The sequence below is a fragment of the Gymnoscopelus braueri genome, assembly GCF_963280865.1.
Source record: "Gymnoscopelus braueri genome assembly, chromosome: 6".
Classification (NCBI taxonomy): domain Eukaryota; kingdom Metazoa; phylum Chordata; class Actinopteri; order Myctophiformes; family Myctophidae; genus Gymnoscopelus; species Gymnoscopelus braueri.
In genome coordinates, this window is record NC_137607.1 from 21,221,712 (window position 1) to 21,246,351 (window position 24,640).

At 40.5% G+C, this 24,640-nt stretch overlaps 1 protein-coding gene across 7 annotated transcripts in view; it reads right to left on the reverse strand.

Moving 5' to 3' along the window:
* Positions 1-24,640, reverse strand: part of nfic (nuclear factor I/C) — an 82,117-nt gene that overhangs the window by 49,685 nt on the left and 7,792 nt on the right. For 2 of the 7 annotated variants that reach the window (XM_080431864.1, XM_080431861.1), the window contains exon 1: positions 7,702-8,291. The exons of 3 other annotated variants lie outside the window; for them this stretch is intronic. In XM_080431864.1, the coding sequence (XP_080287990.1) occupies positions 7,702-7,731 (30 nt within the window). In that variant the 5' untranslated portion in view covers positions 7,732-8,291. Of the gene's footprint in view, positions 1-7,701; positions 8,292-12,745; positions 13,014-24,640 lie in introns of those variants that run through there. 2 more of the 7 variants (XM_080431860.1, XM_080431863.1) reach the window with 2 other exon arrangements.

Here is a 24,640-nt window from a genome sequence, read left to right on the forward strand (position 1 = left end):
GGGCTCGTAGCCTTGTGGCAGACGCTCTGCGGTGAGTGAAAGAGAGAGTAGCCACCAGCCTACTGCTCAGAGCATGATAGACGGATAGTCCATCTATACAGCACCTATATACAGCCACTCCCGCATTCAGGTTGGGTGATTATATCACTATTTTGTTATAATTATTAGGGTTTTTTCACTCAATCAGCAAACACAAAAATGCTTTTTTTTCTTCAGTTTTTTGGCATTATTTCACTGACATTAATTTCACTGACATTGCTGACACATTCCTACTAATTTCACTTATATATTACTGACAAAGCAACGCATCTTGTGACTTCATGACACTGCATCAGTTTACAATAATTTATATAACAAAATACAATAAAAACAGATGGCATCATAGAACATAATAGAAATAGTGTCTCATACACATGGTTTCTTAAGCTACGGAGTGGGACCTAAATGAGGTCCTGTTTGTGCGTGTCCCCCCACATGGGCAGAGGGCTAGTATTTGTTAATAAGCTCAGAGTGAGAGACTCGAACTTGACATTTGAGTAATGAGTACCAGAGCAATTTTCTTTCAATAAATACCATAACACTGAATTGCAGCAATGGATGAATAAATCACTTTCCTGAGAAACATGACAGCGAATGTCTTGGTTTTTTTTTTGCAGTCATGCACATGAGTTGATAAAGCTAAAAATCAGTACAGAGAAAGCAATAGTAACTGATTTTCGAAATATACGGTTAGGTAAAGGCTACTTTTTAGGTTTTATAAAACAGATATCACCTTGAATGACTATTATTTGACTGGATTGCACATCACATCATTTTACTGAGACGAGGACTACGATATACGACAGGAAGAACGGCGTGCTTTACGGTGATGGATGGATAGACGGATGGAGAGGGAGGGATGGAGCGAGGTTGAATACAAAGAGTAACATATCAAAACTGGGGGGGGGGGGGAGATTATTTGACATCCGCCATAGCATTATTATAAACAGAAAACTAAAAACTAAAAGAAGTGGAGTCAGCACATGTAGCCTTGTTTTTTTGAATATAACAGTATATACATTGGAAGTAAATTGGTAAAGTGCAGACTCCACCTTTTTTTTAGAGTACTTGGTAAGAAGAGAGAAGAATCTCACCATGTGGTCTGATGAAGCTGAGAGGCCTGGGTGGAACTCAGAAATGAACTTCGCCAGAAATCTGATCTGAAAAGCTCCAAGACCCCAAGACAGTCCTTTCCTTCCTACAGTATAATGTGCTCCCTCCCCTTCTGCCTGGCCTGTCAGTCATTCTGACCCATGTCAAGCTGGAGGGAGCTGCTCCACTTAAAGCCTTGTCCTCATTTTATACTTTTTTGACACAAATAAACAACTCCTCAAAACTCCTTCAACTCTCTGTAGACAAATTTTGGTATCTGTAGCCTATACCAAAATGATGTTTGCACGATTTTAGCATTACCATGATGGAGCATGCATGGTTTCAGCATTAGCCTGCTGATGCCAACCAATAGGCATTGTACTGTAGCGTAGTTTTAACACAGGGTATGTTAGGATTACCTTGATGTTAGCTTTGTATTAGCGTTAGCTTGGCCGTGGTGCTACCATTACTGTAGCTACAGTATAGTTGACAGTTGTTAGCATGAGCCCAGTTGTACAATAAGCCTGTACTTACTTTATAGCTTAAATCCAGCGATTCCAATAAATAAGAACTTAATGTATACTTTGTTGGTTCTTTTGATCCAAGCCGGGACACAATCGATTGATCGATCATTGAAATAAACATGCTCTGAAAATGCCCAAACAGCAGCCTATAAGGCCATGTTAAGTGGTCAGATGGGTGGGACGCAAACACTTTCCGAATTTTCAAGTGGGCCCCGATTCAGAAAAGGCTGGGAACCACTGGCCTGGCCTATGTGTTAAAAAACAAATTGGACATGTCAGGGCAGTTCTCTGAACTTACTTGTGTTGAAATAAAACAAATTACACAGGATTTCATACAGGGCAGAAGTTCTCTGAACATAAGGTATGTGTGTTGAAAAGAAAACTCAAATTGTAATGAACAGGACCATAACTTAAATTCTCAATTTTCCTGGCAACACTTAGGTACTCTCAGCCTTGGGAAGCCAACTGACACTTGTGTGCTTGTTCCCACAAAGGGCCTGCGGAATGAACTAAACAGAAAAGAAAGATAACTTTCTAACATTATTATGTTGTTTATTTTATATACACATAGCAGATTACATTTTTTTTTATGTGGAATATTTAGAGTATCCACAAGATAAAATAAAAAGATAAAATATAAAAGCACAATCTACACGTCCACTAAGCTTATTGTGTATTATATGGAACTGAATCTGCACCTTTTGGTTTACCAATTGAACACAGCTTGTCTGGACCAATGTGGTGGACTGGAGGAAGGTAATGAGTATGGCAGCAATAGGTTTGTGTATATGTATACCAGGCACGCCACTTCTGTACCCTGACCAAACCAAACTGTTCACAAAACTTAATGTAAATTGCAAATACTATCGTACTGTAACAGTATGGCAGAGGCATGCATTGCAACTGCCATGGAACAAGCCTACTGCGCAAGCTGCACACAGTAAAGCAGAGTGTTCAGGGGACGACGGTACTGAGTACTTGTCAGTAGGCATCCAAACCCACAACGAAATAACTACCGGTATTTAACATTTTTAAGTTTAAATTGTTATAAGAAATGACAGTGAGTTAACATTCAGCTCTACTGTAGTCATAAAACAATGACCAGTGGCCTCAACATCCAAATGGTTGACTTAAGCTAAATTATTAAGCCAGATTAAGTAACACTTTTGTCTCTGCTGCACTAATCAACATTTCTAGTATCTGATATCTCTTGATCATACAGATATAGTAACATATCCTCTGGGACAACATCTAGCTGCATGACTTGGTTCAAATGATTATTGTGCCAAATATTGATAAACCAAATTATAAGTCTCAATGATGTTGGGAACACAATTATTTTTATTGCACTTAATCTCTTTAAGTCTATCCCACCAACAGTCCATTCTATAGCCTATATCTTTTTCCATCATGCTGCTCATGGTGTTAATGGAACTGTTGTGACAAGCTTCAGCGCTCACAGTCAATGTGCATTTGACTTGGTACCACGTCAGGCTGTTCTACTGTCTGTAGGCCCAATTACATTGTGAAAGATTGGGTGCTGAACGTGATATTTTTTGGTTAAAACAAATGTTTTTTGTGAAAAGGTTAAAGCGGCACAATGTAACTTTTTTTTATTAATACAATTTAATTTTCCAATCTGTATGGTAGAGTATGTTAATACAATATGACATATACAATTGGGGTGGTTGTATTTTGTCTACCTGCTCTTCTATTGAGACATTTATCGTGTCAAAGGTCATGTCTCACCTAGCCAGAGGAACAGGGGCATATCCTTGTCTCTCCAGCTCTTTAAAGATATTTTTGGGGGCTTTTTAGGCCTTAATGTATAGTTTACAGTAGAGACAGACAGGAAACAGGGAGAGAGAGATGGGGAGAGACCTGCAGCAAAGATTGTCGGGAACGGGACTCGAACCTGCGATGCGCTGTCAGCCTGTCAGGCTACATTGCCGCTTAGGTTAGCGGTCTGGGCCCTCTCCAGCGCTTTAATAAAAATAAATTACATTTTCACGTGGGTCACTAATTTAATCCAATCAGGAGAGAATCAGCTTGAATTTTATAGTGTTCATTCTTTTGTTTCATGATCATCACTTCCAAATTTCACTTGTTTATCCTGTATCCAGTCTGATTGGATGAAACACGTATCCCAAACCGAAAATTTATATTTTCTGTTTACTAAAGAGTTGGAGAGACGGGAAGACCCCTGTTCAGTGTTTCCCCTATATGCATTAAGCAGTGGCGGGCCAACCACATATCCGTGATTGGCAGGTAATGTGTTAAGTAAGAAGTGTGAGTACTTCCTCCACCACTGTCTTTTTTGTTATGTATGACAGTTTGTCTATACTACTTGGTCTAATAAAAGTATATTTTCCTAAGTCTGGAGACAATTCATATGTAAACTATACAGATATTTTCCTGCTCATTACTGTGCACATGTACTACGTCTTCGTGTTTGAGCACAAATATCTATTTTGAGAACCCAAAACTTTTCGCATCCTCCCCCACACCTTCAGCTTCTGGCTAGGGGAAACACTGCTGTTACTGAACAAAAACTCTACAGCAATGATTATGGGAATATAGAGATACTGTATTTAACGCTTAACACAAACATATCACTTACATGCCTTTAAAACAATATTTTGTAACAGAAACTACAAACTAATATTGCAGTAATAATATACTACAACATGATATTTGTGTGCAGCTCCGGCTACGACGGTATATGGATGGTTTTAGAGAATTTATTGCTTTGGTCAAGTGATTTACAAATCGTGGAAACAGTCCACTTTCGTCACAAACATTGGTCTTTAGCAAATCGTTAACACATGTTGCGGTGAAAAATAACACACTGTAAGCTGCGCAGTAACTCCCTCAAGGATGCAATACGACAGCAGCTACTACTGTATCTGATATGCAGCCCACCTGAAATAAGAGTTAATGGCCCAGTCCATGAACTCAATACATCAGCGATTTAGTCCAGAGAGACAGAGTGAGAAAGAACAAAAGAAACGGGGGAGAGAAATTATTACTTTTAGGAAACAAGTCATAACTCAAATAACTGACAATAATATTTTCAGTTGTGTTCTACAAATCCCAAAATATATACTATATTACTCGGAACACATACAGTATACATTCTGTATGCAGGAGCCAAGGAGATGTCTTGGTGTCTCATATGGCAGAGCCTGGCCACAGGCGCATGTTTTTCTAAGCCATTAGATGGTGGGCCGGAATGTAATTAATGGCTAATTCAATACATTGACTGATAAGCTAAATATTGCTCCTGTGATTAGTAGGGCCATTCTGGGATGTGTGTGCAGTTGGGATCCCCGACTGACTGCAGATCTGGAACTTGTTGACAGACCACCTTATAAGATATGCATGTGAAGGGGCTGGGAGATGCAGAGAATGCATAGATATAACTCTAAAAATAAAAGAGGACAGGGGATAGGTCCATTAATGACCCATTTGATTTATGAAATGCTCTAAACATGGGTTGAGCTGGGTTTTATCTCCCCTTTCCAAATGTGTGAATAATAAATGTGTATCATTTTAATTTTGAGAAGGACTGACTGCTCCTGTGTTACGCATGACACTGACATCACCACCTGGACTGGCCATATAGGGGAGCCTAACTTATTCTAATACTTATTTGACATAGTTTTAGTCTCAAAAGGCCATTATCCAAAAGTCTAAAGAGGAACGTTGACAGTGACAACATTTAACCCATTAAAACCGGGAAGGCATCTGTGTTTAGATTTTGCGTTGGCTATTGAAAAATCTGCTATTTTGGGGATTTTTTTAAAAATCTTGAAAGTACTACTGATTTAGAAGGCATTTGTAGAATCGGCCTCAGGTCTTAATGGGTTAAAGAAGAATGTAAAGACAAATATGCGTTCATCCTATACCGAGTATTTTCATGAATGCAAAACCACTGTGTCTTATATGTCCACCTGCTACAGTACCTATCGATCGCACTACGAGGGGTTCAGCGCCACAGTGCAACCCACTGCCTGATTTGTGACTGTCTGTGCCTGCGTCATTCACTCTCAACATGGATTCATGTATAATAAGCATTCTTCAGGTGGGGTAGATTCTCTATTTGGACATTATAACCTATACAAGTCACTCAGTGGGACTGTCAGACTGAAATTCTAATAAGACAAAAAGAAAAGAAAAGGAAGATATTATTATTTGTTTATTATTTGTTTATTTTTGCCAGGCCAGGTATTCGTGCTGGTATAGTTCTGGTCTGTGTTGCCTTTACCGGCTCTATGGTTATAGAATATACCATGCACTGTGAGATCATGGGCTCAACTCGCTTGCTTGTAAAGTTTGTTACATTATCCGCCAATCACTTGGATCCTTCCTGACTATAATAACGTTTAGATAAAACACAAGAACACAAACATAAACATAGTCGATCTCCTGGCCTCCCAAACAACAGCACCTTAAAATGGGTCCACACTCCACGCATGACAAAACAAACATGTTTTATAAGCTTGGATAATAGGCAAACACAAATGAACACATGCATGCACACACACACACACACACACACACACACACACACACACACACACACACACACACACACACACACACACACACACACACACACACACACACACACACACACACACACACATCAAGAATCCACAAATCATAAAAGGCCAATAGTCTGCTAGTATCAAACACTCTTTTAACCAGTTCCAACAAATGAGCAATTGAATCACAACTACAACTCCCACACACACTTGTTCCCTCTTGTTGTCAAATAATTATATTATCCAGTTCCATGCCTGTCTGGATACAAACTATACTAATGGTAATTTAAAAACGTAATTACCCTTGTGCTGTATACTATCAAAATGATGTTACTGCTGTACATTCGGCATAATTCAGCCATATTCAAGTACTTGATTAATATAAAATAACTATATGACAGAAACAACACGATCCAGTCCAATGTAGCCAATGATGTGGGAAAGGGTAGTTCAAAAATATTCAGACCGCTTTCATTACTGAAACATGATTCATATTGCCTTGCCTGTTCCCTAGGAGACGGTCTTGATTCAAATCCCTGCCTGCCAATATAACCTAACCTTTTTCAGGCCACGACCCCCCCCCCCCCAAATAATCGCATTTGAACTGGGGACCCCCCACCCTGACAACTGACAAGCACTTGGAATTGTAGGAGTTTATGCATTATTACATTTAGTTTGACTCTGTTCCACAGATAAATATTGTGAAAATAGCTGATCTACAAGCTCACTGTGACCTTTCAGATTGGCTAAAATTCACAATGTTTCCCTATATATTATTTGACAACTTGGCCAATGTTTGACCAGTTTTTATAGCATCGTTTGTTGTTTACTTTTGATGCAGTAATGGTCTTTTCCTTTTCTTTCTGTTTGAGATATTACAGAGGTCTTAAAAGTCCTTCAATTGTCATTTGTCACTGTCATCTGGGGGGACCCCCACTGTGCCCACACAATCATGTGGGGACGACCCCATGTGGGTCCCGACCCACAGGTTGAGAACCACTAGCCCTCGAGAGACGGTCTTGATTCAAATCCCCATGCCTGCCAATATAACTAGATGACACCCGGCCAGCTCTTCTCCCGCCCTTTCTGAACCCACAACTGCCCTGGTTCTGCCCTGGTTTTGACCAGACCCCGCTTCAAAAAACCCGGAGAGAGCCAGGCGGATCTTATACTCCCGTCCCGTTCTTTCCCCAGTAGTCCTACGTCCACAGACCGCTTAGCCAACACGCACACAGATGCACAACATTAGTTGAGAGAGAAGGAGAAAAAAAAGTCGTACCCACGGTGGGATTCGATCACGGGGGAGGTTGAGGTTTAGCTACCAGGTAAGCCGACCGTGATGCCAACTATCCAATCTTTCGATTCGAGTAGTATTTGAAGCTCCAATGCGTGGCTTTTTTAGTTTTTGTAGTCCTATAGCGACGCATTGGGGGAGTTAAAAATGACAGAGCGGCAATAACTGACGCCTGGTCTGTGAGAACGTGTTGGGTTTGTTTTACCTGAGACAGCGAGAGGGGAGAAAACATCATATTGTGTGCGGGGCAGCGGAGTGAAACCAGCCTTCACTTCAGCGGCAGCAGCAACATCCCTGGATGGAAGGATATAAAGTATCCATATTCTCTCTCTTCACGGGTTGGTAAGGATAATATCGACAGGTCTTTTTTAGCTTCGTAGCGACATCTCTCCCGGGTTACAAAGTAGAGAGCCAGATCTCTAGTAGTCGCTCCATTTGGTGCTTTTTAAGAAATCCGAGAGAGTGAGTGTGTGTGTGTGAGAGAGAGGGAGAGAGAGAGAGAGAGAGAGGGAGAGACCACTAGGTCTCCTTGGATGACTCTCTACCACCACGCAGGAAACGTAACGTTAGAACTCCACAAATGATGACACGCCAGAAAAGTTCAGTTCAGGCTGAAGGAAAAATATCCCCGCAGCGGAGAGAGAAAAAAAGACAAACACTCTCTGACTGGAAATATAGGTTTTAAATCTTTAAAGGAGAATATATATATACGACCAGAGGAGAAACGTTGAGCCACGACCAAACTGTGTCGTTTATAGAAAGAAGTATCAGAGGGAGGAGGAGAGGAATAAAGGAATGGGAGAATCTATGGAGGGAGGAATGGAATGACGTTATGAACACAGCCCATCCCAAACACTGGGCTTAAAGCAGCAGCAGCTGTTATATACTTTCATTTGCACAAATCGGGTTCATAATAGCCAGCGGTGTATGTAAAGTAACTAAGTACATGTACCCAAGTACTGTACTTATAAGTACATTTTTTCCGGTATTTTTTTTTACTTACTGGAGTATTTCCAAATTTCAATACTTTACCTCTACTCCATTACATCTCAGAGGCAGATATTGTACTCTTTACTCCGCTATAATTATTTGAAAGGTGTAGTTACTAGTTATTTTGTAGATTTAGATTGTTATTACAAAACATACAATGACCACTTCAGCCCAGCCTATATACATTTCTTCGGGCATTTGAAATAGCAGATCTACAAGCTCACATGCATGCTCGTGCATTGTGAGCTTATACATCTGCCATTTTCAAAGGATTTCTACATTTTATATTTGAAAACTTGTGAAACGGGACATTCTGCATAATGAGTAGCCTACTTTCTACTTGTGGTACTTTAGGTACATTTTGATACCAAATTGCAATACTTTAGTATTTTTACTCAAATAAATTTTGATTATCTGACTTTTTACTTGTAATAGATTATTTCTACACTGCAGTATTGATACTTTTACTTAAGTAAAACATTTGAGTACTTTTCCCACCACTGATAATAGCCTACACAGGCTACATTGTCAGCACATTATCGGTGCGTTATACGGTCCGATCTTAAAATTCAGAGGATATTATATATTGCTCAAAAACACAAGCTTGCAGAAATTCTAGGACTAGAATTGTGCCTATTAAGCGTAGAATGCATTCGCACACTTAAAGTGTTATCTAAAACTTTTATTTGTGGCAGTATAGGCTAATTCTGCCATTCAATATGGACAGTGGTGGAAAAGGTACTCACATTTTGTACTTAAGTAAGAGTATCAATACTGCAATGCAGAAATACTCTGTTACAAGTAAAAGTCAGGAATTCAAAATTTACTTGAGCAAAAATGCAAAAGTATTGGTTTCAAAATGTAGCCTACTTAAAGTACCAAAAGTAGAAAGTATACTCATTATGCAGAATGTCCCATTTCACAAGTTTTCAAATTTATAAAAATCTTTGGAAAATAGCAGATCTACAAGCTCACAATGCTTCGCACTGTGAAGCATTGTGAGCTTGTATATCGGCTATTTTCAAATGGAAATGTATACAGGGCTGACTGAAGTGGTTAATATATGTTTTGTTTTGTAATAATAATCAAAATCTACAAAGTAACTAGTAACTAAAGAGTTCAAATAATTGTAGTGGAGTAAAAGTACAATATTTGCCTCCGAGATGCAATGGAGAAGTAAAAGTACAGACATTTGGAAATACTCCACTAAAGTAAAAAATACCTCAAAATTGTACTTAAGTACAGTACTTGATTAAATGTACTTGGTTACTTTCCACTGCATGTGAAATCTATAGGGCTTCATGATTAATATCACTCTAAACGTGGGACGACACACTGATAGCAGCCCGAGGCGTTGTGAGCTTGTAGATCTGCTATTTTTGGCTAATGTTCCCCTCAGAATAGGGATGCTATGGGTTCAAGTGGTTAATGTAAAAAAAAAAATCCTATCACACAAATATTTGGCGGACCCCCTATAGTAGCTTTGAGGACCCCCTAGGGGTCCCGACCCGGACCCCCTGTTGAAGGCCTATAGAATGAACTATAGTTAATTAGTATTAGTATTGTTTGTGTCCCCATGACAAGCAAGCGAGCAGTCCAAGAGAGTCCCATGCAGGATGGTTGTGGTCCCATCATCACGCAGCCTCCAGGCTGAAATCCTTTCTCTGTGGATTAGAGCTTGACGTCTGGTGCAGTATAAAGAAAACTACTGTTTCCTATCCTTGAACCAAAAGTCATTTAATCAGACACACACACACACACACACACACACACACAGCACCGCAGTTCATCCAAAACAAAGACAAAAGATAGTCCACTGTCCACACAGGCACACATGTATAGGTTGCACAAACAAGCTGTATACAGACAGACCCACAATTAGGGCTTCAACTAAACGATTATTTCCACAATTGTGTATAATCTGCTGATAATTTTCCTGATTATTAATTTGGACTGTAAAATAATTAGGCTATAGGCTACACGTGGCGGTAAGTTATGTGGAGCCTGACAGAACTGCACTTTTAATTTTTTTCCATGAATGAAATTATACACTAAACCGATTATTCAATTATTCAATTGCAATTTAATTTGATCCATTTCCTGCCAATTCATTAGGTTAATCTCCACACAAAGAAAACCTGTGTGATTATCATAACCATGACATTTTATTAACATTATGACAACCAATAATCTGTCATGGGGTAAGGCTATAGCATAGCCCGTGATGCTCTTATTCTATAGCCATGTTAAACTGACTAAATCTATGGAGGTCTTTTAAAATGGCATATGTTGTTTGAACTTCACTGTATGTCATATTTTAAATGAAGTTATACCAGTTCTGATCAATAGAAAAGGGTGTATAGACATATGCTTCTCTCTCTCTCTCTGTTTGTGTGTGTGTGTGTGTGTGTGTGTGTGTGTGTGTGTGTGTGTGTGTGTGTGTGTGTGTGTGTGTGTGTGTGTGTGTGTGTGTGTGTGTGTGTGTGTGTGTGTGTGTGTGTGTGTGTGTGTGTGTGTGTGTGTGCGTGCGTGCGTGCGTGCGTGCGTGCGTGTGTGTGTGTGTGTGTGCGCGCGTGTGTGTGCTCGTGCCTGCCTGCTCATACACTGTATCATTGCCTGTCTACAATTCCAGGGCAGACCAAATTATTGATTGGTTTAATCAAAACCGTGTGCATATATCATCATAAAGGAACAGCCAGAAAAACAAACAAATATTTCAATGTATTAATAATGCAAGCTTTACTGCAAAAGTTTGATCACAAGAACATTATTAGGCCACAAAATGTTATATTCTCACAGCTAAGGCTATATAGTCTAATAGACAACAATCTAATTTAAGTGATGGTGATGATAGAATAATATTTGACCATGCATGCCAGATCTCTCCCATCCCATCATGGGATGGGAGAGATCTGGCATGGTCAAATGTTGTTCTTCCCATGACATCAAAAGTGTTATTCAGGAGGAAATTCCATAGTATCAGTCTATTAGAGCTGCTGCCAAGTAGGTCAGTTCAGGACTTGAATAGTAATATCTCTCTGTCTGTTCCCATTAGGGCTACAATAGCTAGGCCTAATGCTGTGTATACATTCAGAAGACTTGTTCAGGGGGGGCTAACAGTCCCTGCTAACAGTCTGTCTTCCTCCTCCAGTTGCTGGATCAGTCTGTGTTTGTTGTCCAATAGCGGCTCTCTGCCCTGTCTGGATCCCGGGACAGTGGGCCCTCTGCCGGCCTGGCCTTCTAACTCAGCCCGCTGGCTCCAAACTGCGGCCATTTTCTGCTGACTGACACACAAACAGCGTTGCCAGATTCTGGGAGAGAAATAAGCAACCAGGTCTAGGGAAACAAGCTCAAAAGAAGTGACTATGGGCCACATCATGAGCACTTTAAACATGTACATTGGCTATTTGAAAATAAAATCTTGGGGGTGAACATTTTGGGTCCCTGGCACAAAATATTTTTAGATGAGGGGGGGTCTGTGGACAAATACATATTAATATGGGAGTCCTTGCCATGAAAAGGTTTGAGAACCACTGGTTTAAACAAGCCCAAATAAGCAACTACACTTTAGAAACAAGCCCCAAAAACCGCAACCGGCAACTACCAATATTTACAACTAAGCAACTTCCCAGAAAAACAAGCCCAAAGTCGCTTATAATAAGCAGACTTGGCAACACTGCACACAGACCGGGGAAACGGGAGGCAGGAGGCTCGCACTGAACTTCAACTTGGCCTCCCCCCCTCCCGTCCGTCCGTCCCGTCCCGTGACGAACGGACAGACAGACAGGGCCTGCAGGCAGACAGACAGGCAGCTGCACGCGCTCCCTCCCGCAAAGCCCCCCTCCCCCTTGCCCCCCCCCCCAAAAAAAACTCAACAACTTTCACTGCGGCGGCACGCGCCGATAGACACACACACCGACACGTAATCAAATAACCGGGGTTACGTTTGTAACCTATAGCTTTCTCTTGCTTCTCACGCGCCACCAGAAAACACTAACAATATGTGTCTGCGGGTGAGAGACGGAGAGAGAAAGAGAGAGAGAGAGGGAGAGCGAGAGAGAGAGAGCGAGAGCACGAGCGAGGGGGGGGGCTGATAAACAGGGCAACTCCTGCTGTTTTCTATTCGACTTTAAACTGCGTAGCTACTCTTGTTTCCTCGCACTGCGTCTTTCGGGAGCCACACACACACGGGGCAGTTAGGAAGCAAAAGATTGTTAACGGGAACAGATTGTTTTGATAAAAGGCAGAGCCTTTCCTACCATGTCGAAGCAGAGCCGCCACCGGGGGAAGTTAAAGCTGATTTCACCGCCTGATGGCCATCTCGTGCTGTCGGTTGTTATCATTCCATATTCATTTTTATCGTGCGCGTGCAGGAGTAAATCCGCGGCGCTCGAGAGCACAGAAAACGTCCCGCCGCTGAGTCTCTCGAGCTCCACGGTAGAGTTGTTCCCCCCCGCGCCGCGCGGTGCGCCGCCAGGCCGGTAGGCTGCGGTGCGGCAGGAGAGAGAATGTACAACTACATTTACCTTCTCCCGCCCTCCCTCTGTGCCTCACGCACGCACACGCACGCACGCACACACACACACACACACACACACACACACACACACACACACACACACACACACACACACACACACACACATCTCTCCCTTTCCTCTCTCCTCCAGTAGTTATTGTCCCATCTCCCCTCTTTCTTCTTCTATAACTGCTCAGCCATTGATGAACCCATGGGAAAAGGCTCCTTCAGGGACAAAATTACACATTATATGAGTTTATGACCAGACTGTAGGGTACCTTGTTAAAACGTGCGAAACCCCATTAAAACCATTGCAAATATAGTTAACTTTATTTTGTTTTGTTTTTCTTATTTTTTATTTATTTAGAGTAGACAATAATTTTTTACCCCTTTTTCTCCCCAATTTAGTCGTTATGCCATTTTATTCCTCCACACACATATTTCTGTGTTGTCACTGCGATTTTATCCTACTGACTCACCTGCCAGTGAGGAGCCTCCACCGGGAGGACGTAGAGCCTTCGTTCTACTCCTCCCGCCCAACACTCCCCGCTGACAGTTGCCGCCCCAGCCCGTAGGAGTACGTGCAATGACCGATATCACCCACCCCGTCCAGCTTCCCTCCCCCGAACACGGGCCAATTGTGTTCGTGTAGACGCTCGACAAAGCCGTATGCACCACGGTGGATGCAAACCCACAACCTGGTGGGCAACTTCATTGTTTTTAATCGCAAAATTATGGGAAATTATTAGAAATGTATGTGTATTGTAGGACGAATCTATAACATAACAGCAAACTCAAATGAACGGAATAGAATGCAACACTATTTCTTTTCAACATAGATATTTAACTTGCTGGTCATCTTTGAATTGAACTTATTTACATATTTTAAGTATAGCTCATGCTTATAGAGTAAATTATATTCATCAGATACCTCATCTAATGTGTGTATATGAACAAGTTGTTCCCCAAAGCCAAAGAATCAAGACTCTAATTTGATGTGTTAAAACCTGTGACGCTTTGGCCCAAGAGCAGACTTTAGCACCTTGGACAGTGACAGTTTTCTTACAGCTGATTTGGTCATGAGTGTCATCACCCACAGCTGTTTCACTACACCTGCCTCTTACCTGGGTGTAAGCCTGTACACTTCCTTTTCAGCATTGGAGTTGGTAACTCATATAGCTACTCTGGAAAGGTAACTAAGCAACACCCTGAATCTGTAAAAACAACAAATAACTTTTGTTCCTTTTTTACAATGGCGACTCTATCGTCACTCGACTCATTCACCGCTGAATAATTGCTCATCATTCTGCATCCTGAGCTGCATCTATGCCCTGTCATCCAATGCTGCACCAACAAGGTCCAAAAAGAGCTACACATCTGCATACTAAGTATACCACAGATCCATCCAAGAGGGACTACTTTGGCCCACATACTGTGCTGTCTGGAATCACATTAATTTTGAGACATTGCCCTATTTAGAGTTGGAAAGGTTGGACACCAATTCCATCCACACTGATCACATCTGTCTTCTCTATAAGCAGACCCCTGGAATCCAGGAGAAAACAGCAACTGCCAGGAGGAATCCAGGAAATTAGCTATTGTCGATTACAGAGGATCCCTCTAATTTGATCTTCTTGTTTCCTGGCCCAGAGGAGATGGATGCCCAATGCTCCCATGCAGCTAATATAAAGGCCTACGCATTGCAAAATATGAGACATATTTTGCGGTGAAAAATGTTTTTTATTTTATTCGTTTTTTTACTTATGTGGAATTTCAAGACTGAGTGGAACAATTGCTCTTTTCAAAGCCAAATGCTTGTGCAATCGTTTACCTGACACCCAAATGCTTCAGGCACCCACAAAGAAACCAATTGGGTTCAAGTGAGGAAAGCAAGTCTGGACTCCTGTCATCACATGCTGAGTGCCACAAAGAAGCTCCCCCATGAATATACTACTATATGTTTCAGGCTAATTGTTACACAATACATTCATTCTTTACCAGTAACATGAAGACAGATCTTGAATAGTTGGTCATCTAGTGGCTATATGAGTCCTGCTATGCCTTCATTCATAAGAGCAAGGGACATGTAGTCTATGAACGGAACTTCACTGATCAATGGTGTTTGTTTGCAACCTCAAATATACATCAGGCCTAAACCAGTATCTTACTCTGGACCTTTAGTGCTAGTATCATTATTCAAGATTCTTATTGTTACATCTTATATATGAGTGTAACAAAGACATAAACAATAGCAAGTAAGGGAAGAAATACAGTAGCATGTACATTAGTCATATTTCACATTGAAGTGGTTGAAGGTGCTATGTGCATGGCTCCTGCTTCTAAATATTATCTATCTGTATGTGTGCATGAATATAATATCTATTATAATATCTATTATAGGATAAGTCGAAGGAAGTCCCTCATTAGACGGCTAGAATAACACTAGGTGAATGCATTTAACTTATTGATATAACCAGCATTACTAGCGGTCCCCGAGGGCCAGAATGGAGAACCACAGGCCAAAGTTATGCCTAGACTCCCAACCATATGTGGCAAGCCCACTAATATAAGGCACATTGATAATTAGGGGTTGCAGTCTTTTGAAGAAAAATAGTGCTCAGATATGACATACAATAATCCAAGAAATTACTGCTCTCAGCCCCAGTAGCCTGTACAAATCACCACAGTGCTTTCCACGTTGAAGACATTAACCTAAACAACAAAATGGAAAATCAGTTTGGGGCAGTTTTGGAAGATGTCAGACCCCAGACAAAAACATTTGAAACTCCTTTGGTGCGCAGGCTCTTGTCTGTAGCCCAAGCACTAGTATTTTTTCCCCCCGATTATTTTTCTAAAATCTATATTCGACAAAAAAGGATGCCTTTCATTTCTTCCAACTGCAGACACATCAGAAGGTATAGAACATTCACAACTGAAGTCACATGATAGTGGAAAAAGAAAAAAAGTAGTGTGGAAAGTCTGGCCACATTGGAGTGCTTCTTTCTTTCCAGCAGTCAGAGTGCGTGCCAGCTCCTCTGAGCAGAGCAGCATTTTACTGAGTGTTTACCAAGGCCAAACTGGCTGTAATTTTCCCATTTTGGGCCATTACTGTTGCTGTGGATAGCAGGGCCGGCCATTAAAAACAACTGCTAAAGGCCCAGCTCAGAGACAGAGCACATTCACCCCACCGCTGGCTTGGATTGTTTCTATTTCATTAGACGGTAGATGTTCTATCAATCTCAGATTTATTTACTTCAAATAGTTCATTGATATTGAATTGAACCCTTGTAACTTGTTTTATTCATACAGTAAAAAAATATCATACAGTAAAATTCATAATTGGAGGGGGACAACAAAAACAAGCCAATCATAAACGTCATAAACGTCATAAATCATAGAGATATAAAGTTTTCACCAGTTTTTTTTTCTCTCTCTCTCTCTCTCTCTCTCTCTCTCTCTCTCTCTCTCTCTCTCGTCTCTCTCTCTCACACACACACCAGAATAAAAGAAAAGAAAAGAAAAGAAAAGAAAAGAAAAGAAAAGAAAAGAAAAGAAAAGAAAAGAAAAGAAAAAGATTAGAAAAGAGATTGGACAAATATGCTAGAAAACAATTCTGTATAGTAGCAATTCTCAAAGAAAATAATTATCCAGGAGGAGGGATTATAGTAATGCTACTTTCCTCTCTCTACAGCCACATCCCATGGTTTATGCAGGTTCTTGATGGAACATTCCAAAATTATTTTGAATGTTGACTTTTCAACTTTTTGGACTTGAAAGCATTCAATTTCCCCCTGATTTATGTTAATTGTTATTGCTTGTGCAGTTTGCTATGGCAGAGTGCAATACACCATAGCACAGCTCATTGCAGTATTTCACCATCGCTGTTTAGAAAATTGCTTAACTAAATTGCCTCTAAATTATATCTGTAGGCTATCATCCCCTTAGAAGTAGCTTCAGGTACAATAAAGAGGAGTTTAATTAAGCTGAGTATGGCAGAACTAAGTACAGTACAGTTCAGTTCAGGTGGTATACACTACAGGGCATACAGAAGAGTAAAACTGAATAGAGTAGAATATAATACAATGGTAATATATGGTGTATTGCAATATTGTGGACAGAATCAACAGTATGTATGTAATACACCTCACCTGACCAGTTGACCGGCTAATAACAGACACAATGGACAATATGCTGTGATGTATGGCGTGTGTGTGTGTGTGTGTGTGTGTGTGTGTGTGTGTGTGTGTGTGTGTGTGGTGTGTGTGTGTGTGTGCGTGCGCGTGCGTGTGCGTGTGCGTGTGCGTGTGCGTGTGCGTGTGCGTGTGTGTGTGTGTGTGTGTGCCTGCCTCTGCCTTAGAACAAAAGAAGAGCAATTGCTGACTCAGCTTCCTTCAATCTGCATAGGGACTCCCCCTGGAGGTGCAAGCGTGCACTGCGCGCGCGCACACACGCACACGCGTGCGTGCGCGCAGCCTTGCCTGAAGGTCTAACTGTATCAGATAAAGGGTGGCTGGTTTGCAGTCTCAGATGAAACAATAAAACCAATGTTCTTATCTTATAATAATGTATGACTTTTTAAATAACTGAAGTCCTTGCTCATCTTTGGGGGTTTCTCCAGAGGTGGAAAGTAACTAAGTAGATGTACTTAAGTACAGGTTTGAGCTTTTACTTTTACTTCACTACATCTCAGTCAAATATTGTACCTTTTACTCCACTACAATTATTAGAAAACTTGTGACTTTGTAGATTTGGATTATTATTACAAAACATACATTAATCACTTCAGCCCTATTTATTTGTCTATTTGAAAATAGCCGATCTCCAAGCTCACAATGTGTCGCATCGCGATGTGTTGTGAGCTTGCTTGTAGATCTGTTATTTTCAAAACATTTGTATACATTTGTAACCTGTGAAATGGGACATTCTGCATAATGGGTACTTTGTTGGTACTTTAAGTATATTTTGATGCCAATACTTTTGTACTTTTACTCAAGTAAGTTTTGAATTCTTGAATACTTTTACTTTTAACAGACTATACATTGCAGTATTGATACTTTTATCTAAGTAAAACATTTGAGTACTTTTACCACCCATGGATTTGTGTGACCCTGCTGGATGAAAACACTTCCCAAAGCTAACTTTGAAAGAGGTTTTCCCTCATTGACGCCCATGCATGTTTTAGTAACAATATAATGGGTCTTAAATTGTATTTTATAGTTAAATCTGATATGGTAGGAATGCACTGCACATGCATGAAGCCCAAATGTAAATGCTACTTAATTCAGTTTATTATTCCATAGAGTCAGCAGACAGAATGCAAACTTTCAGTCTCAGTCATTTTCAAGGTTGTTCCATGTGGTATAGAATCCTAGCCTAGTAGAAGCCATGCAGGTAGGGTACAGTATAGTATATAGGCTATATTGAGCTGGGAGGAAATCACTGCAGCCACATAGGCAGGGCCGGATCTAGGCATAGGCAAGGGGGGGCAATGCCCCCCCAAATGCCCTGACTGCCCCCCAAAGATTTGCGTTTGTTTGCTTTAAAACAATATATATTTGCAGATTTGCACATATTTTCAAAACATTTCAAAAATAGCAGATCTACAAGCTCGTAGCGCGGCACTCGGTGCCGCGCTATGAGCTTGTATATCTGCCGCGCTATGAGCTTGTATATCTGCTATTTTTGTATAGCCAAGGTGTAAAATAATGCTTTCTCACTATTTCCTCACTATTTCCTATTGCCCCCCCAATTAAAAATTCCTGTATCCGGCCCTGCACATAGGCTAGCTGTAAATAAATCCCACAAATTGTACTGTACAGTACTTGAGTACATGTACTTACTTAGTTACTTTACACCACTGCCCTTATCAGTGGTGTAAAGTAACCAAGTACATTTACCCAAGTACTGTACTTAAGTACAATTTTTAAGTTATTTTACTTTACTAGAGTATTTCCAATTGTCTATTGTCTTCTACTCCACTACATCACAGAGGCAAATATTATACTTTTACTCCAGCACAATTATTTGAAAACATTAGTCACTAGTTACTTTGCAGATATAAATTATACATTATAAAACATACATTAACCACTTTAGCCCTATTTTATACCTAGGCTTTTTGAAAATCGCATCGATGCTATTTTCAAACATTTTAGTATACTTTTACTTTTGGTACTTTAAGTATATTTTGATGCCAATGCTTTTACGCAAGTACATTTTTAATTCGGGACTTAAACAGAGTACTTCTGCATTGCAGTATTGATACTTTTACTTAAGTAAAACATTTGAGTACTTTTTTTCCACCACCACTGGCCCTTATGCAGAGTTATACAAATGCTACTGTTCACTGGCAGACAATGGGTTAAATACTTATATATGACCCCATCTGACAATGTAGGCTATACTGTACACATTATAGCACGTAGGCCTAGTGTTGGCCATTTAATTTGATTGACCAAGATGTGTCCCAAGTTCATGCTGGTCATTTCATAAAGCTGTTGTTTATTGATTACTATGGCAACAACTCCTGTGACATTAATTAATAGTCCTTTGAATAAAACATTTGAGTAAGTAAGGTTTCTATGCAACATATGAAGAGATCATATTGTATCACAAGGTGATATAGTATTTGAATTAGGCCTACTACGCAACACCAAGTTGAAAATGAAATGCACCTGACAGCGAGTCAAGTACAGCTCTTTGACGCCCTCTAGTGGTTCAAACATTTCACATCACTGTATTCTTTATGTCAACGTTTGTTGTTTGAATGGTTTTGTTTTTGTTTTAAATTAGGAAGAAAGGAATGTCCTTATTATTCCCAATGGATAACAAAATAAATGTATATGAATGAATAAGATAATCAGTGAAGTGAACAAAATGACATTGTTATGAGTATTTGAAAACTGTGACAAATTAAAGGTGCAGTAGGCTAAATGTTCATCAGTGATCTTCATCAGTTCATCATTCATCCCCACTGTTTGGATGACATTTGTAACACACCTGAAATTCATTTTCTGTTTACTAAAGAGCTGGAGAGATGAGGAGACCCTTGTTACAATAACACTAAACAAAACTCTATAGCAATAATTACCAGAATTTTTGTATTACTTTTTAACCTAAAGTACAAAATATTACTCAAGTAGCTTGACTTGTTCAAACTGCTATCTTTGCTAAACTGCTACCAAAACAATGTCACACAGTAAGATTAAAATAGGCCCCTAAATTATTCTGGAGAAATTGGTGGTTTCATCTACTACATATAGGCTACTGGACAATTCTATGTTATGTTGCCAAAGCCTTCCCTAAAAAACAAGATAGACACTGCAGACCTCTCTCTCTCTCTCTCTCTCTCTCTCTCTCTCTCTCTCTCTCTCTCTCTCTCTCTCTCTCTCTCTCTCTCTCTCTCTCTCTCTTTGCAATTATGTGCAATATCTAACCTCTCTGACTTTTCTCAAACTGAGGTATGTAAATAATGTGTGAATTTACTAAATAATGCTTATCCTGTGATATCAAACCTTGGCTATAGCTATGAAAAAATATTTTCAATCTCTGAGATTTTCGCATTAAAGTATTAAATATTGAGTATTAGGATGTTATAGTGTACCTTTCAATACACTGTCTAGTGTTAACTTACTAAACAGTTGAAAGCAACTCAGAGTTTTTGTGACTTTACTGGGCAAACATCATACAGAGAAAATACACTTATAACAGACACGCACATCCTTGTCCCAACAGCGATACAAATATCAAAACTTTACTTAAAACACACACACACACACACACACACACACACACACACACACACACACACACACACACACACACACACACACACACACACACACACACACACACACACACACACACACACACACACACACACGTACACACACACACGCGCGCGCGCACACACACACACACAATCTATCAAAGGTAATTCAGGATGCTGCTAATTATTTTGCTGATTTTATACTGTAAAATGTAAATGCTATTGGTTTCATGATCAACAACAAAACAACCTTGAAACAAGAGGTAAGAAATATGTTATTACATATTATGATGACACAAATTAAGCGGCTGCTGGTGGATAGATATGTTGAAATAAAGTTGTCTAAAAAAGTCTAAATACATCAGTTGGCAGACTTGACATTTGTCAAGGGCACTAATGCCTCATCACACCAAAGGAACAACAGTCAGACTCTAGAATGAGTCCACGGCTAATTAAATGACACACCACAATCAATAGATAATTTCTAGGTTCTGGCCAGGGACTGCAACTGCACATTATTCGACCCTGGCTATACTGTAACTCTGGCACATTTAACATTTTAATTAACGTTAATTAATGTGCATTGTCCCTGTCAAATAAATAAATAAATAAAAAGCATAGTCTATGAACAGGTGTGCAAACAGATATTTACCACCATGGCCAAACAAAAGGTTGCTGTCACTGTATTGTATATATAGCAGAGGACAGCTCCAACAATGGTCCAGCCATAATCACCATCTTACCAGAGCGCGACCAGCCACTCACTCCCCAGCCCTATCAGGTCTAGCAAGTTCTAGATCTAGAGTACATAAAGCCTGATTTATACTTTGTCACATGGCGATGTTCACAACGTTCCACGAATGTGATGCGTTGTGAGTTTGCATAGCTGTTATTTTCGGTGTGTGTGACATCATTGTATGATGGAGCATAAATTAGGCATGACATTGACACTGATCCTCCTCCAGGCCATGATGCACTGAAGTGTCGACCAGCTTGCTGGAGGTTTCAAACATTTACAACCTGTCAGTCACTGCAACAAGCCACAGTCCCTACCAGTCTGAAAATGACCACCATCCCGACATATACCCAAGACCCCATGATTACCGGCCGGTTGCTCTCACGCCAGTAATCATATAATGCTTTGAGAGACTGGTGTTGGCCCACATCGAGGCCTGCATGATCCCCTCCAATCCGGACCAACAGCAGTTTGCACAAGGCCAACAGATCCACAGACAAGGCCATTTTGTTAGCACTATACACACAACTCACCCACCTAGAAAACCCCAACACCTACATCAGGATGCTGTTTGTTAGATTCAGCTCGCCATTTAACTCCTTTAACCCGAACCAACCAGTCAACAAACTGCAGACAGAAGTCTAGAAACTATACTCTCTGTCTGTGGATCAAGGACTTTCTGACAAACCTACGACTGCACACCGACCCACAGCTCCAACACTATGCCCACATGAACCCTTGCGTCCCTGTTCTGGGCATGATGTCATAATAGGTGAATATTCAGTAATAAATAGGTGAATATTTGGCGAAAACAGCAGATCAGCTATTTAAGATGAGGGGAAAAAGGAGGGGGCCAATTAATAGACCCCCGGGGGACCCCGGTAAACTAAGTATCAAGGGCGTAAGTGGTTGATCAAATTCACGGACAAAGCGATCAGTAGGTCTGATATCCAGTAATAACAAAATAGCCTACAGGGAGGAGGTCCAGACACTGCTGCTTGGTATAAGGATAATGACCTGAACCGCAACACACACACACACACAAACAAAATAAAGAAAGCATCACATTGGACTGTGCATCAATGGGGAGGATAGGTGCTGAGCGGATTGCTAGTTTAAAGTTCCTGGGAGTCCACACACTATACGTATCTCAGGACCTGACCTGGAGCCTCAACACCTCCCACCCACGGTCAAGAAGGCCGCCCAGCAACACCGCTTTGTCCTGGAGGACCATGATGAGGCGCAACAGATTCCCCCCAAACAGTGTCTATTTCGTCGACTAAAACCATGACAAAATTCTTTTCGTCGACTACCTTTTTTCACTGACGAAAACGAAATAAAAACTAAGCTACGATGACTAAAACTAAGACTAAATATAGTGACGATTTTGTCAACAAATCAAAACTAGACTAAAATGTTAGGGAGGGACTCGTGGAGAAGAGATCCAGTAGAACTAAAAGACAAGTCATTTTATGTTTGGTTGCCCTGGGCCTCGGGTATTGCGCTCTGAAAATAGCAGATCTACAAACTCACGACGTGTCACGCTGCGACGCGCTGTGAGCTTGTAGATCGGCTATTTTCAGCATGCAACCAAGTGTAAAATCAGGCATTACCGCCGTAATGCCTGATCAAGGCCCGCCAAAATACATTTTAGTCGACTAAATCAACTGTAGATTTAGTCGACCATAATCTTATGATATTTAGTCGAAACTACACAAAAACTAAAACATTTCAGATGACTAAAGCGAAATGGATTTTTTTTCAAAAGACTATGACTAAAACTAAATCAAAATTTGCTGCCAAAATCAACACTGCCCCCAAAATCACCTTCTGCTGTACTATTGATAGCATCCTGGTGTATACTGCTGTACAGCTTGGAACACTACAGTTGCAAAGCAGCAGACAGGAAAGACCTGCAGCTCACAAAGCTGAGCGACATCCACTCGAGCCGTCTCCACAAACGGGTGTCTAACATTACAGGAAACCCCTCACACACCCCGGACACCCCCCCATTCATCAGCCTCCCCTCAGGCGGGCTCAAACCATATAATAATAATAATAATAATAAACTTTATTTGTATAGCACCTTTCATGACATGAAATGCAGCTCAAAGTGCTTTACAGAGCAATAATACAATTACAGTTAGAACCAATTTAACAATAAAGCAAACAAAGATAAAATAAAATAAAATAAAAGCAAAGGCATAAAACAACATTAAAATAGGGAATACAGTGAGGAATTAAAAATCAACCAAAGAATCAGCTAAAAGCAAGAGTGAAGTAATAGGTCTTGAGCTGTGCTTTAAAGCTATCGACAGAGGCTGCCTGTCTTAGGTGTAATGGGAGTTTATTCCACACTGTCGGTCCGTAAAAGCAGAATGCTGCTTCACCGTATTTTTTATATGTCATTGTAGGCACCTCGAGCAGGTCAGCACTTGAAGACCTGAGGGCCCGGTTTGGAACATATCTCTCTAGGCAGTCAGAGAGGTAGGTAGGTGCCAGACCATTTAGAGCTTTATAAACTATTAAAAGAATTTTAAAATCAATCCTAAAAACAACCGGGAGCCAGTGTAGTGAAGCAAGAACTGGAGTGATATGTTCTCTCATCCTGGTTTTAGTTAAAATTCTGGCTGCCGCATTTTGAACAAGTTGTAATCTGTCAGTTGTTTTCTTTGGCAGGCCAGAGTAGAGTGCGTTGCAGTAATCAAGCCGAGAGAAAACAAAAGCGTGGATCAGCGTCTTTGCATCGTCTAACGACAGATAGTCTCTAATTCGCGCAATATTTCTAAGATGAAAGAAAGCAATCTTGGTGACATGATTAATGTGTGTATTGAAATTCAATTCAGAATCGATAATCACCCCCAGGTTCTTTACTGTGGTGTTACTTTCTACAGCCAGGTTACCAAGTCTACTTGTTATTGATTCTCTCTGCTCACTGGAGCCAATTATGAGAACTTCTGTTTTATCCTCATTTAGCTTAAGAAAGTTCTCACTCATCCAGCATTTTATACTGGACAGACAGGTCAACAATGGGTCTAGAGCGCAGGGGTCGTCTGGAGCTACTGAAAGATACAGCTGGGTATCATCAGCATAGAAATGGAAGTTCACTCCGTGATCGGCGATGAGTTCTC